This window comes from Buceros rhinoceros, unplaced genomic scaffold (genome assembly GCF_000710305.1).
Source record: "Buceros rhinoceros silvestris isolate BGI_N320 unplaced genomic scaffold, ASM71030v1 scaffold3695, whole genome shotgun sequence".
Taxonomy (NCBI): domain Eukaryota; kingdom Metazoa; phylum Chordata; class Aves; order Bucerotiformes; family Bucerotidae; genus Buceros; species Buceros rhinoceros.
Genome location: NW_010412130.1, coordinates 17641 through 32581, shown reverse-complemented (window position 1 = coordinate 32581; position 14941 = coordinate 17641). Strand labels below are relative to the sequence as shown.

At 37.5% G+C, this 14941-nt stretch overlaps 1 protein-coding gene across 1 annotated transcript in view; it reads left to right on the top strand.

Moving 5' to 3' along the window:
• The window catches only part of LOC104493543 (serine/threonine-protein kinase MRCK alpha), a gene marked incomplete at its 5' end in the record, with an annotated part of 70288 nt that overhangs the window by 39788 nt on the left and 15559 nt on the right, over positions 1-14941 (top strand). The window contains 6 exons of the mRNA XM_010136250.1: positions 5542-5635; positions 6410-6610; positions 7203-7451; positions 10772-10851; positions 11916-12082; positions 12526-12648. Coding sequence (XP_010134552.1) covers positions 5542-5635; positions 6410-6610; positions 7203-7451; positions 10772-10851; positions 11916-12082; positions 12526-12648 — 914 coding nt within the window. The remainder of the gene's footprint in view (positions 1-5541; positions 5636-6409; positions 6611-7202; positions 7452-10771; positions 10852-11915; positions 12083-12525; positions 12649-14941) is intronic.

The following is a 14941-nucleotide window of genomic DNA, read 5'->3' as shown; positions in this document are numbered from 1 at the left end:
TGGCATTCCTTGGGGCGTGTGACCTGTTTAGGAAAATGAATTAACTTCCATGCTCTTCCTAATGTTAACATTAGAAATAAAAATTTGTTCTCCAAATTATCTCTTTCTTTTCCAGCGTGCTAAAATGAGTTGGTATCTCAGCTATCAAATTGCTCCTTTGATTTTACATGGATTCGTATCTTTCTTCAGGCTCAGCAAACATTGCAGTTGTTGAATTTAGAACAACATAAGCCCCTTTATTGTCGTTTCAGTTCTGCTGCTTTTTTAAGAGCTCAGCTGTGTACATGAGGACAGTCCATTAGCATCTGAAATGCTTATTCCAATGAGGACATGTTGCGTGTACTGGGAGGTGTCTCCTTGCACCATCTGGCCACCTTCGGGTGATACTAGTTAGAGAGGAGGACTCACCTTTTCCTTCATTTCTGCCTGATCATTTTTGGTTTTGAAAAAAAGAATAAATACAATACAAATGAATAAACAAAACAAGACATTGTGTCATGACTGTATGGTTACCAAGAAGAGGGATCCCTACTGGTCACAAACTCTTTAATGCCAGTAGGGTTTTTATCATGTGAGCTTAAAGATGAGTGCCTGTGTGTTGGCCCGTTGGCATGATCATAGGTAGTGTCTGAAGTGACTGCTGCTTAATCATTCTGTTACATTCTTGCATTAAACATCATCCTGTTTTTTATGTATCTTCCTTTCTGCTTGTCTGGTCCCCTGCCTCCATGAGGAAGCTTTCATTTTGTCCATGAAACAAAATTAGCTTAAGATTCTTCTGGAATGTGCTACTTCCTGTGTTGTAGACCTGAGGAGCTCCACGTGGTCTTGCAAATGACTGAATAACGTTGTTGTAAGAATTCAAAGAATGGCATAGATGAACCTCAGAACAAGTATGTTTTGAAAGCATAAGGTGATGAGACAATTCAAGTTGGAAGGACTTTAAGGAGGTTGGCTGGTCCAATTTTCAATGTGCAAGACCTCACCATTCCTGAAGTTCCATTTAGTATCAGAAATGAAACCAGGAAAAAAAGTACATTCACATGTACTAAAAATTCTTTTTAGTTTGATTTACAGCTGGAACGTGCTATGAATTTAGCATGTTTCAGAGGGAATACATTTCCTTGAACAAATGAAATTCTACTCTGGCTCATTAACAGAGAAATCAGAATGAATGGCAATAATCCAGATATCTGCTGCAGTTTCAGAATGTTGTTTATATTAACACAGTTAGTATGTAAAATGTTTGGGTTTTAATTATGGCTTAAGAAAGTAAACTGTTTTAAAGAGAGGTGAGTGGAGTCATCTGGGTAAACATGCCAATCTGAAGAACAGCTCTCCAAATTAAACCAAGCAGCATTATGAAAAACGATTCATTAAAGATTTTTCAAATTTTTTTCATAAGCCTCCACATTAATTTTCTGTGCAAGTGAAGTTTCCAGTATCACGCAGACTGTTTATTCCTATAGCATTCTTGAGGTGAACAGAAGCGAGTAACACAAGTCTACAAAACAAATAGAAAGAACATTGCTTTATCCAAGCTATTGTGCAGTGCTGATTTTCTCCCACAGTCAAGGACAGCGCAGCTCAGAAAAATAGAAGTCACTCCTGTATTCTCTGTTGCAGTCATGGTTGTTTAAATAGTTGTATGTGGGTTTAAAGATGTTTATTTGTACCAGATTTCCAGCTCCTTTGATGCTGGTATATCACTGCAAAAAAAAAAGGACAAGCAGAACCCCCAGGTGACACTGCCACAATAAAGCCGATATGAGGAAGGTTTGCAGTTCTTCGGTTATGCTCAGTACCTTGTCCCCTTGATTCACTGTGGAGCACATTTGAAGAACTTGGCATAGCTTGATTTGTCCCAGGTCTGTCTCTGGCAACCTGCACCCAGTGCCCATGGAGCTTCCCCCAGAAGCTGCTCTCACAAGGAAGGCTGACCTGTCTGGGTGGAAGTCACGATCTCCAGAGGTCACAGTGATGTCAGAGCAATTCCCCCAATTCAATGCTTGTTCCCACTATAAATCTGGTTCGTAAAATGGCTTCTAAATGCCATACCTCTTGAAACCGAATTATTATTTCATATTTCAAGTGAGCAGATGTTTTTCTTATAATGAACAAATTAAGGATTGTCAGAATATTAGTGCTCCTCACCTTCTAGCCAGATGAAATCATTTGCCTCACTGAGCACCAGTGTTCTCGGTGAGTGAGGTTGAAGTGGTTTCCCCACAATCACCTAGTAATTCTTATCTGCGGAGATTAAGCCCAGTGGTCTGTTCACTAAACCGTGTAACTTTTCATTATTTGCTCATTACTTTTGCCAGATTTTAGCCACTTGGTCTGGAATTTTCCTTCCTTAGTATCTGTCTGAAACAAGGTCCTCTGTTTCCAGAAACAAGAGCGAGAAACATTTATTGCTTCTCCTATATAGATTTTTAATGAATAAAAGTTCTTACAAGCTTTGTGAGAAATTCTTCTGCTCTGGAGGATGGAGACAGTGTTAAAATCCGGGAGGGAGTCTTCCTTGAGTTATGGATGTATTTTCATTCTTCTGCCCCCAATTCAGATATTTTCAGGTTATAACTTTCCCCTCAATATGCTAGTTGTTGTGAGCTTCAACCAACCGTGTGCAGAGTTAGGTCCCTGAATGCTTTTCAGTTTTTTCTCCTGCTGCGGGTTTGTGCTGTTTCAGGGCTGTGAGTATGAAGGGTCTATGCCCTGCCAGTTTGGGACATGCTGGTAAATAGACACTAAAGACAGTGTGCAGGCTCTTTGTTGCTAATGGGGCTCTTCCTTTTGGTGCCAAAGAAGATTCCTGTGCAGCAGAACAAAAATTGGACGTGAGGAAAGAGGGTGGTAAGGGTTAGAGAAATAGGAAGGCAGTGGGAATGGGAAAGGAATGTAGGAAGTGACTATGGGGGTATAATGACTGCTGAGAACTGGGATGGGAGAAAAAAAGACTAGTTAACGGTGTGTGTGCAGGAGACTAGGGCTCAGTAGTAAAGGAAGGAGATAAAAGGGGAGGAGATTTGGGATTGATAGGCTGTGGAGCATTGTTTCACTTTTGAGGTGAGTCTAGGAGGTAGGGGGTGGTAGGAATAAAAGTCCATCTGAGATGGAAGTTGTGGGAAGAGGGAAGCAGCTCATACAGTGAAGAAAGTGGGATAAGCCAGGGAAAGTGGAGGAGGCCTGAAGAAAGAAGACTGTGCTCTGTTAGGAACAGCAGAAGAGTCAGTTCTGATCGCTAAAGGAGGGTCGCTAAATGTTGTTCAAAACAAAAACCTGTAACAAACCTCATAATTCTAATGGAACCTAACAACCACAGGCTCAGTGAAGATGCGGGGTTTGTGACCTGTTATTTTTCCCCACAATAACCACCTCTGAGCTCTTCAGTTACACTGACAATAATTACTGCCCTTCCTTGTTCCCCTCTGGGGCTCTCAATTTTCTTAAATTTCCCTTTGCTTATAGCGTGTTCTGCTCTGCAGGTGCCAGCAATTCTTGTCGTTCAAACTGTCTTTTATTAGCGTAGTTCAGTTGAATTCAGAACAGTTGTTCATAACCCATGCCTTCTGTTACAAGAGCCGAAAGGAATTTGTATGCATTAAGTTGATCTTTTTTTTCCTTAACTGTAAAAATTGTGCTTATGAATTTTTTATTGAGCCTTACAAACTTCACTTTGCAAAAACTACTCGTTTCTCTGAGTGCTTTCGGTGTTGTTTGCAGGTTTATTTCTGCACAGTGTTGACAAGAATGAATTTTTTTTTTTATGTTTCTGCTCTTTTGTGGGGTTGAAGGGGAGAGGTTGGCATGATGATGATGATTATTGTTATTATTATTTCTCTTGGGAATATATTAAAAGATAGAACATGGATAAATGGAGCCTCAAGGGTGAGTCATGTTTTTGTTTAGCTTGAACCGAGTCCAGCTTCTGAGAGGAACTTTATTTTAGGTGCATGTTTTTGCAGAGTGTTTTAAACTGGAGTTTTAATTCCAGAGGTCTCAATAGCATGTGTTTGTTTTTATTTAGAAGCATGTTTAAGGCATGCTTTTGGTGGGCGAATGTGAAATAAATAAAACTGTGTCAGTCTAGAGGTTGCAATTCTTTTGCATATTCAGTGTCAGCAAAAATCAAGTGGAAGAATGTTATTTAGAGAATGGACCCAATTAATTTTTGTGATTTGCTTTGTTGCAAGAAGCAAAAGTATGATTTCTTAAATAGCACTTGCTTTTTACTTTGTAAATGTTTCTGCACATTCAGAAGGTGACTAAAATTTGTTTTCAGCATGGGCCACTACCTGCTCGTCTTCGGGCAGCACAAATTCACAAAGTGCTTTTCTTCAAAAGAACATATTGTCACTGAGCGTGTAGCAGTGTGACACCTTCATGCCATTGCTTCTGTAATGTTGTCCAAGGTGTGGTTCTAACATTTTGACCATTATAAATTCTGTTTATAACTCATTTTTTTTTAAAAAAATAAAACCAAACCCAAACCAAATAACAAAACCTTGCTCTCACTTGTGAATATTTTAGCTTGTGGATATTTTGAAATTTGACTGCAATAAATTCTTTTTATAACTCAATTTTTGTTAAAAAAAAAAAAAACAACCCAAACCAGCCCAAACCAAACAACAAAACCTTGCTCTCACTTGTGAATATTTTAGCTTGTGGATATTTTGAAATTTGACTGCAAAGCAATAGATGACGTTCATTTGTAAGTTGTTAGGGAAATCAAGCAAAGTCAGGGGTTCATTTGGTTTTTGTTTGTTTTAGGGGATTTGTTCTTACTTGTTATAAATATCTGTTCAATGAGAAAGGAGTTGTACTTTATTAATATGTAATAGATAAGGATAGAGTAAGAATGTGACTGTCATGTTTTAAAAATGTAGCTTAATGGATATTTCTAATAACTGTACTCTAATGAAAAGGAATGTCATCGCTGTAGTAGTCTGCAAGTCGAACAACAGCAGATGTCCCTCTCCTCTGGTAACTTAGAGAGCGTAGGTGCTTTCGTCCTAGTCAGCTGCATACTGGGGGCATACACTTTATCCTTATTTCAGTATACTTAGATATCTGTAAAACACGAGACCAAAAAAAAAAAAAAAGACTCAAATTTGCAAAATAACGAGTATTTATTTTGTTGCCTGCTAAACAAGATTTTTCCATATGTGTCATGACCTGAATACGATAGCTGCAAAACTTGGCTGAAGAGAGCTGCAGTAGTGTGTACAATGGCTTTGCTGGTTATTTCAGCAGAAGTATGACAGATGTACTTAATGAGCTGAGATGTATGTTGGGAGAAAAATGCTGATGAAAGACACTAAATGTAAAAATGTTGAATTAACAGCCATTACGTGATTTGATCTACAGCCCCTGTCACGAAATGTCTCTGGTGTGGATTTCACCATACGATGAGTGATTGTGTTCTGTCTACTGATCTGTTGCTGGCTTTGAATGAATAGAGTGTTGCAGAGTTAATGTTTGGGCTATATGTTATGCAATGCATTTTTGTACTAATTCTGAAATGCGTTTTAATTGCAGGGATATTAAACCAGACAACATCTTGATGGATATGAATGGACATATTCGATTAGCAGATTTTGGTTCTTGTCTGAAACTGATGGAAGATGGAACGGTAAATAAGAATGAATGATGTGTTCTTAAACATCTTCAGTCCTTTGCTGGCCACTAAAATGTGTGCTATTAAAGAGAAAAGGTGCCTTATGTCAAATAAAATGGAATTGGAATGGTATTGGCATGTAACTAACCTTGGTTCAAAATATGACTGCACACTGCTTGGGTTTACTGCTTTTCAGACGCACACAGTCAGCTCATGAATAAGAATAAGCTTCTCGTGAAGAGAAGGTGCACTGTCAGGATTGAGTAGGTGTTTGTTGATGAACTATGAATCTCTCAGTTTTGAGCTCTGAGTTCTAATCTTTATTGAAAATGTAAGCTTTAGTGTAAGCAGGATGAGATACTGAAATATGACGGTGTGCCAATTGTAATATATTTAAACTTGCCCAATATATAGTAGGTGTGACTAGAATGTAATTCCAGTGGTTAATCGTGTCCCAGAGTGTTACAAAGCATTTGAGTTAATATATGCGATTACGTAATCTATAATTACTTAACACCGCTAAGCCTAAGAATTGACAGTTTTATTCTTTCTCTTATTAAATACTGTTACAAGTTTAGCAAAAGTATATTATTGGAATGCCTACAAATACGTACAGTGCTTTGGATGCAGAAGTATTTCTTTCTGAATTTAGAAGCCTTTTTCTGTGTTTACCTGTTATTGTTATAACCAGAGCACTAGGCGAAATTCATATGTATGTACACAGTGCCACAAAGAGCAATGTCTGTAACGGTGCAATTGATTTCAGTCCTGGAAATGTAACTCCTACAGGTCCAATCTTCAGTGGCAGTTGGAACGCCAGACTACATCTCTCCAGAAATCTTGCAGGCCATGGAAGATGGAAAAGGGAAGTATGGGCCCGAGTGTGACTGGTGGTCCCTAGGCGTTTGCATGTATGAAATGCTTTATGGAGAAACACCCTTTTATGCTGAATCCTTGGTGGAGACCTACGGGAAGATAATGAACCACAAAGTTAGTGCACTTTCTCTTTCTCCTCTAAGCTAATTTTTAATAAGTAATAGGGTAACTTGAAGACTTATTTTAAAATGAAGTTTTATGGACTAATTATGCTAATGTTCATAAATGTAGAATAAAAAATATGTTTCCATGTAGTAAGTTTATGGTTATGGATTGCAGATGTCTTTCCTTTTAGGATAAAGCAGTTCAAAACTAAAAATCTGGAATTGGAAACATGGCTGTTAGTTCACTCTATGGAGTAAATCTTGGCTATGTTACATCACTCCTTTTGTGTTGCTTGCTTCTGGCGGATCCGTTGGTTGGCTTATGCAGAAGATTCTTAAGTGTTCTTCCACATGGAGGCAGCTGTAGAACTCAACATTAAAAAATGTATTTATTTAAATAAAGAAGAAAAACTAGGAGACAAAAAAAAAGTCAATAGTTTCTATCCTTTGGAGGAGTCTTTTTCCTAGAAAACTTACTGCATATATTTAAGAATGGGAGTATTTACACATTTCTTTTTCTACATAGCGATTTTCACTAAGAAGGGTGATTTTTTCCAACTACTTCTTAGTAATAAACTATTTTCTCTTGTTTAATCTTTAAGGAGAGGTTTCAGTTTCCTGCTCAAGTGACAGATGTCTCTGAAAGTGCAAAGGACCTTATCCGAAGGCTCATTTGTAGCAGAGAGCATCGACTTGGACAAAATGGGATAGAAGACTTTAAGAACCATCCATTTTTTGCTGGGATTGATTGGGACAACATTAGAAACTGTGAGGCACCTTACATCCCAGAGGTCAGCAGCCCCACTGATACATCGAACTTTGATGTGGATGATGATTGCCTAAAAAATTCTGTAAGTATAGAATTGATATTTTGACAAATCTGCTTTTGTAGTATACTTTATTATAAAATATTTGTAAATGGAAGTTTATTTCAGCGTGTTCACTGTGTTCTGCATAAACAACAAATAAGTGCTGCTTTGAAGAACTGTGGGGGGAATACATTCATAGTTCAGAGGCTGATCCTCCAAACATATGTGTAAGGATAACTTCAGTTCAATTTTGTAAATTCCTTGTAAATTTGCTTATATTTAACATGCATATCCCTTATTTGCAGTAAAAGGTTCTTAGAATCCATGTTTTATAAAGAATCATATATTTGCACGTAGATAGTGCAAGACATGGTACTTCTAGCAGAGCATTGCTGAGACTTGTACTAAGTTTGCATAATGCATTTCATTGTAGTGCTCTACTCCACTTGCTTCTCCCTCTGTCAGATTCCAGTCTCTTCATTCCCACTAAAATTTTTCCAACTTGTTTTCTGACTTGAGTTTTGGGAAATTTAGGAGAAATGTTACAGCCAGTTCTTCTGGAACAATCATAAGGAGAAAGAAATTATTTTGTCTTTGCTTAAAAAGCTTTGCAGTTACTGATTTTTAAGAACCTTAGTGTTTCTATGCTTTTGAACAGGAACTTTGACAGATGACAGAGGTCTTGGCATCAGAGGAATGCCTCATGTTGTCTCCTTAGAAATACTTCTTTGTGTGTTTGTTCAAAGAGGCAGAAACCAGCTGTTTACATGTGAGGTGAAGCATTTTCACTCTCTGTGCTTTTGTTCTCTGAACTGCCCGTGCACTCAGTTCCAGTGTGCTTCCTGGACCTGCAGATAAGTGATAGCCAACAGAAACTGATATAGGCAGGGTGATGATATTTGCACTCCGTTTCCTCCAACAGCACAGTAAAACATGGAAGGCGTTTTGAGTCAATGAGATCCAGTGGTAGGCATATGTGGTGTGGAGGAATAGGTCTCAGAGTCCAAGGAAAACTTGCAGTTTTAAAATTTTTCCCTCATTTTTTTCTCTCTTGGATCTGGTATTGCATATCTCCCTTCACAACTCAAGTATTTTTATCTTAAGACTTTCTAATATGGTTTTTGGATACCTATTTGCACATTATTTTGTCCGGAAACAGCTATCAGGGTTGGGTGGCAGGAGTGGCTGCTGTGTGTCCATTTGTGAAGCCATGTTTGTGAAGTACATGAAATACATTTAGGAGGTTATTCACACGTTCCAATGTTGACCAGTCCGGGGGCCTTTCTTTTTAGAGGCTCGTCTCCCATCCGAGGCAGTCAAAAGGTGCCTGTGGGGTGTGCATGTTTTCCCACTATAAAGAAGCAGGGAGCTGCAGGTGAGGAAAGAATGCTCCTGTGATGAGTTATTAGACTCAGACATGAAAATGAGTCGGATTCTTAATTTGCTGTAGGCTTTGGGCATCAAAAACAATGCCATTGACGTGTTAGGGATAAGCATTAGTTTCTGTAGCTTCATTTTCAAGTTTCCTTGTTTGGAACTCATTAAGGTACTTTTTTGTTTTGTTTAATTTAAGATTATATCTTTAACATTTCTTTTTGCACTTAGCATCTCTGGGAAAAAACCTAGCTTTAGGTATTGCATGACTGACGATATTTTACATTTCAGCCTCAACTTGTGGACATTGTATTTAATCTCGCTTCCTGTCAAATTCATATATGTATCTTGGAGGTGTTTTCCCTGCCGTCTTTCATGCGCATCTTGTGAGGAAAGTTCATGTACTTGCATTAGTATTACAGAAGTTGGCACCCGAGCTAAGCCCATGAGACTCTTTTTTCCTTTTAAGTTCTTTGCAAGTTCGAATGGTGTAGAGCAAATGAGGAATGCCCAGTGCTGAAGATAAAAGGCAATGTTGAAAAGTCATGATTGTTATTGTTCTGCCTGAACTTGGAATGTGACTGTGGTCCCATGAAAAAATATATATGTAATAATGATATTGAAAGAATATCTTAAAAGTACCCATGAATATGAAAGGCCAAACAGTGTTGCTAGGCAGCCTAAGCTCTGCAAGCTCTTAGCTCTTAACTGTGGTTTAGTAGCCTTACTGCTAGGCATGGAAGATGTAGTTCATAATTTTGTCAGTGTGATAATACAGTTGAATTGAAACAAGCAGCAGGAAATAAGTGTTTTGACCTCTGCCAAAGAATCAGCAAAACCCCAATTTTTTTTACAGAATCTCTCATCGTTGTGAAATCAATAGATAGGGTATTTTAGAACCAATGTCCAGTTACCTGTGTGTAACTGAAAACTGACGTATGGACTGTTAAAATCACACAATTATGCATTTGATCTTTTTAAAAGTTGTTCTTAAGATGTTTTGAAACTCGAATGTATGAAATATGGAACTAAATTATAAATTAGTAGTAAAGAATTTTTCCTAACCATAGTGTGTAAGAATTCATATTTTTATTATCCATGAATGGAAAGTTAAAGCTTTGTAATTTGGTTTTGCCCTTAGTTTCCAAAATGCCCAACAATGTACACTTGATGTAATTACATAATCTAGCTGTCATTGGTGGTGTTTTGTTTGAAAAAACCATGATGTTGCCTTTTCTTAAACTTCAGAACCTTTTAGCACACGTCAGTGTGATAATCATCTTCTTAAGGAGTTGCTTTTGATGACTGTTAAGGCCATCTTATAGCAACATAAACCTTGCATCTTGGAGTTCAACAGGAAGCTTTTAACAGGATATTTAAGAATATTAGAACCTCTAATGTTTGGGATAATATAGCAACAGAGTTATTTAAGCCTGAGAAGAAGCTCAAAGATTTGTCTTGATTTGTAGTTCTTTGTCTGACAGGAAAAAGAAGCAATGAAGGAAGAAATGGTCAAAGCACTAATGGGATTAGAAAACCCTGTGGTATTACTTCTTTCTAAGAAATTGTGACTAATTGTTCTCTCCAAATGGAGATAGCCCGCTCAGAGGTGGGGTTGTTAAATCTACAGGCGGGAAGCCCTGCTGACTAAATAGTGGGTGGAGTATAGGAGGGAGTAAAAGGTGATCCTTTTTGTGCGAAGAGCTTCTTGGAAAAAAGAATTAATAAATTGGCTTTTAATATGTGTAACGTTCTGCTTTGCTACAACGATAGCCTATTTTTCATGCCAGGATGCTGTATTTTTGTACTTTGCATGCTATTATAAATAGATTTAGGTGATGATATTTGCTATTTGGGCTCTAGATAAGGATGATCTGTGAATGTAGTTAATACAATATTATCACTAATAATTCACATCGGGTTAAATCTGAGAATCTTTTTAAGTCCAGTAAGATACTACTTATTCAACTGTCCTATTCTTTTTCTAGGAAACAATGCCTCCACCATCACACACTGCATTTTCTGGCCATCATTTACCATTTGTGGGTTTCACATACACAAGTAGCTGGTAAGTTGAGTTCCAAAATAGTCTGTAGGGTAACTACATAATATCTTAAGTTTCTGTCTCTGAAACAAACTGCGAACAAATACCAAGGACTGTGGTACCTGTTTAGCAAGGAAATTACTAGGCCGTAATCTGAAACGCTGCCTGTCCAAAAGAATAAGCTCACTGCAGGTAAAACTTAGTGCTTACAGGTCAGCACTGGTGTTCAGAGGGGTGGTGCTGAGAAAGATGGCTTTCAGACAGCGTATGAAGTTAACTACATATGACAAAGTTAAGACCAGATATGTGGACCCAGAAAGAACTTACCTTGTTAGACTTTACAAACTTCTTTTTAACTTGTCCTTTGACACTCTTAAGCCTGCATAGAGGTTTTTTAAAAAATGCTTTATTGGTATTTGGTATTAAACTGGTATGTGTCACGTCCATCTCTACTGCTAAACTAAGCCTTAAGTCAAAAGTTCATGTTTGCTCCTTGATCATTTATGAAAATAAATAAATAAATGATGTTTACAACCATTGGAAGATCAGGCCTGTGTTTCTGCCAACACATGTGCTTAATGCTGGTTATGTGACACGTCCTCTAGACTTCAGAAGGATTATTTGCAGGAGTAGCAGTGTGTGTACATGAGTCGCTATAGAATCAAAGCCACAGCATTTCTGATACGTACATGCCCTAGTTGGCCTGTGATAATTCCACACCATTTGTTGTGATTATCGTCTTTAAAGTACTTAGGAAACCTGATTATTTATTTGAAAATAAACTGTTAATGTAATCTTACTATGTAGGTTGTTGGTTTTTTGCTGTCTGGCTAACACACATTATCCATAATGATCATTTTGATCAAGAGTTCGTTCACTTTTGTGTAAGCAAATAATGCACTGAAATCAGTCATGTTAGGTAAAAATTAATTCAATTTTTAATGAGCTCATGCTAACAAAATGTTATTTGATTGTTTATAAATTACATTGTAATAAAAATTTATTTATTAGTTGATAGATTTTTTTAAAAAAATATTTTAAACACAGCCTGTTGTAAAATCTAATACTGTTTAATTTTTTTCCCCCAGTGTGCTTTCAGACCGCAGCTGTCTAAGACTGACAGCTGGACCACCCTCCATGGATATTGATGCCAGCATTCAAAGAACTTTGGAGGATAGTTTAGCGACAGAAGCTTATGAGAGGAGAATAAGACGTCTAGAACAGGAAAAGCTTGAACTTAGTAGAAAACTACAAGGTAAAGTAATTTTAAAAAATCATTCAATCACTTTTTTGACTTACCTTACAAAGCTGCAAGCTCATCTATGGTTTATACTGTGCAAAAAAGAATTCCTCCTGGAATGATTTATAGCGGAAAATAATTCTCTTCATTATTTCTGTTGGCACATTAAACTTCAGTTGGTCTTTTTTCATGCCTGAAAGTCCCCTATATGCAAGTTCTTATGCTAACACCATACGCTGATGACTGTGGCGTAAAGATTTCATCCTTAAAACCTCTGAGAACTGAATTTGTCCAGTTGACAATTACTGAAAAATTGGCACTTGGTACCTGGAAATTACTCGTCGTAGAATCCTCAGTGGAGGGTCTATTGGCATGTCTTTAATTTATTGATAATTTCTTTATTACCCCCTCAGATGTCAGGTGTGTAATTTGTCCCTCTGTCTTCCTTTTTTCTCTAGAGTCCACCCAGACAGTCCAGGCTCTGCAGTATTCAACAGTGGATGGCCCAATAACAGCAAGCAAAGATTTAGAAATTAAAAGTTTGAAAGAAGAAATTGAAAAGTTGAAGAAACAGGTAACAGGTATGGTATAAATACTAATGTCAAAACTGAAACAGGAAACTATTTCGACAAGATGGTTTACTCCTAATGTAACGCTAATGTTTTGCTTTCTAAAAGAGTCTTCTAGACTATTTTTACTTCTCATTTTACCCTTCGCTCTTTATTGGTAGTTCAACATTTTCTACAAATTCAACTTAATATTCAATACTTCAGTAATTCCAGTTGCAAGGGAGAAAGAAGGTTTCAGTGACTTCTGCTATTATTATTAGTGTTAAAGTTCCACTAGTTTTAAATAGCAACTGATATATGTGGATGTGATTAAGAGTCTACCTGAGAATCTGTAAAACCATAACCAGTTTTCATAGTACTCTTTTTTCTTTGATTTAGTGTTTGGTTTGGGGTTTTTTTGTTTTTTGGGTTTGGGGTTTTTTTTTTTTTTTTGGGAGGGTTTTTATTTCCCCTTCCTCCTTCAGTGTATACTGCAAGAGTGGATGAAGCACTTTGGTTATTTTTGGCGTTACCAAAAGTCACTGCAGTCTCTTCAGATGTCGTAGTCACTGTGGTTTATTTTAGCATTCCTTGCTTTGTGCATCTCTGCACCCGGGTGTGCGGGTACATAAGTAGTAAACTGGAAGGAAGGACTTTTGATGCTTGCTTACATGAGTAAATATGAGCAAGGATTTTAGCCTGGCAGTTTTAATAGTCTTAAAAATATTTGATGGAAGGTTGATTTGTTATGATTTAAGCTTCAGTTGATATTTTTCAATATCTCATTTGCTGTTGAATTTTCTTAGGCTAAATTTGTGAGATGTGATTACAATTTTTATTATATTTTGTTTGAAACCACAGAGGTTTGTGGGGTGCTGTTGCTTAGTGCATTGTAACTGCATATGGAGAAAAAGCTAGTTCAAACTGGAGAGGTGGTTTTCTGGGTGTTTTCTTGGAAAAGTAGTTTTAGAAGAGTGTGGGTTATCTGGGATGTGGACTGTGTGCATGAAACTACAGTGATACTGAGGAAACTGCAGTGATACTGAGTTCTCCAAGCGGCAGGGAGTAGTGAAGGATGTTTGGAATGAGGGAGGACACTATGAGGTATAAGGCTGCAGTTCCATGAACAGCAGAACTGACCAGACAAAACTCTGCCCCCAAAACAGGTCCCACTCACAGTTGTGTGGCCCCTCCTCTCTCTGTGCATGCCCAGCCTCTCTCGACTTGAATTCATTCAATTAAACAAAGAACTATGTAGATACAGAGAATTCGATCAATTTATGACCTGATAAATCAGCGTAAGGTGGACGACAGGAGCTTGCAAGGAAAGGGAGATGAGACGGGGTAGAACGACCTCTCAGCTCTGCTGTCAATGAACTATCATTGACAAACTGGACATTTTTCTTTCCATTTAATTGCTCTGAGAAATCATGAAGATTTTATTATAACTAAACATTTGCCTTTCAAGTATCTCTTGAAGTTTCAGACTTTGAAGTTTGAAAAATGTTTTTGAAATCTGTGCAAAATTACTTTAATTAACATCATGTGGCCTTTCTTTACTCCCAAACTAGTCAAAAACCAAAGATCTACCTAGCCCGGTATCCTGTGTCTTTATGGAGGCTACTGGAGGCATTTAGGGAATGATTCAAAGAAATCAGATATCTCCAAACCCATATTCTTCCAGCCCTATTCTCTCAGATTCTGGAAATTCATGTTTTAAGAACTTCCAGAGGGAGAGCTTCTGCTGCACCACCATGTTGACTAACCATGTTGACTGTTAGCAGAAAAATTTTCTGACTGTTTCGCTAGTATCTTTTTAGCCTACTTTAAAGGCTAGCTACTAATACTAATATTCAGTATTCTTGATTTGATGCTCTGAATTAAGATAAAGGGAATTTTCTGTTGTAGTGATTCATAGCGTAGGACTTCTGCTATCCTGCTCTGTAACGAGTTCTTCAAAACAGGATCTTGAGAGCAGAGACATTTTCAAAGAGAAAGGGAGTAGAGCAAGACGTTTTTCATTTCAAGAAAATTAAAAAGATTGATAGAGAATGTTAGGTATCAAGACTAGAGCCACAGAAATGGGGAGGAAAAATCTGATTCTTCTTGTCAATCCAAATAGGAAAATGTCTGCCTCTTATATGAGAGAAAAATCAGACACAAGTACTGGTAGATAGATCTTTATTATGTGTCCGTATCTTACCTATGGCAAGTGAGAGAGGTTGGAGGAAACCACAGAAGTGGTTTGTTCTGTTTTCTATTTGTGAGGACACTTCATTAATTTCCTGGAAGTGTCAGGAATGGCAGCAGCGACACCCACCGAAAA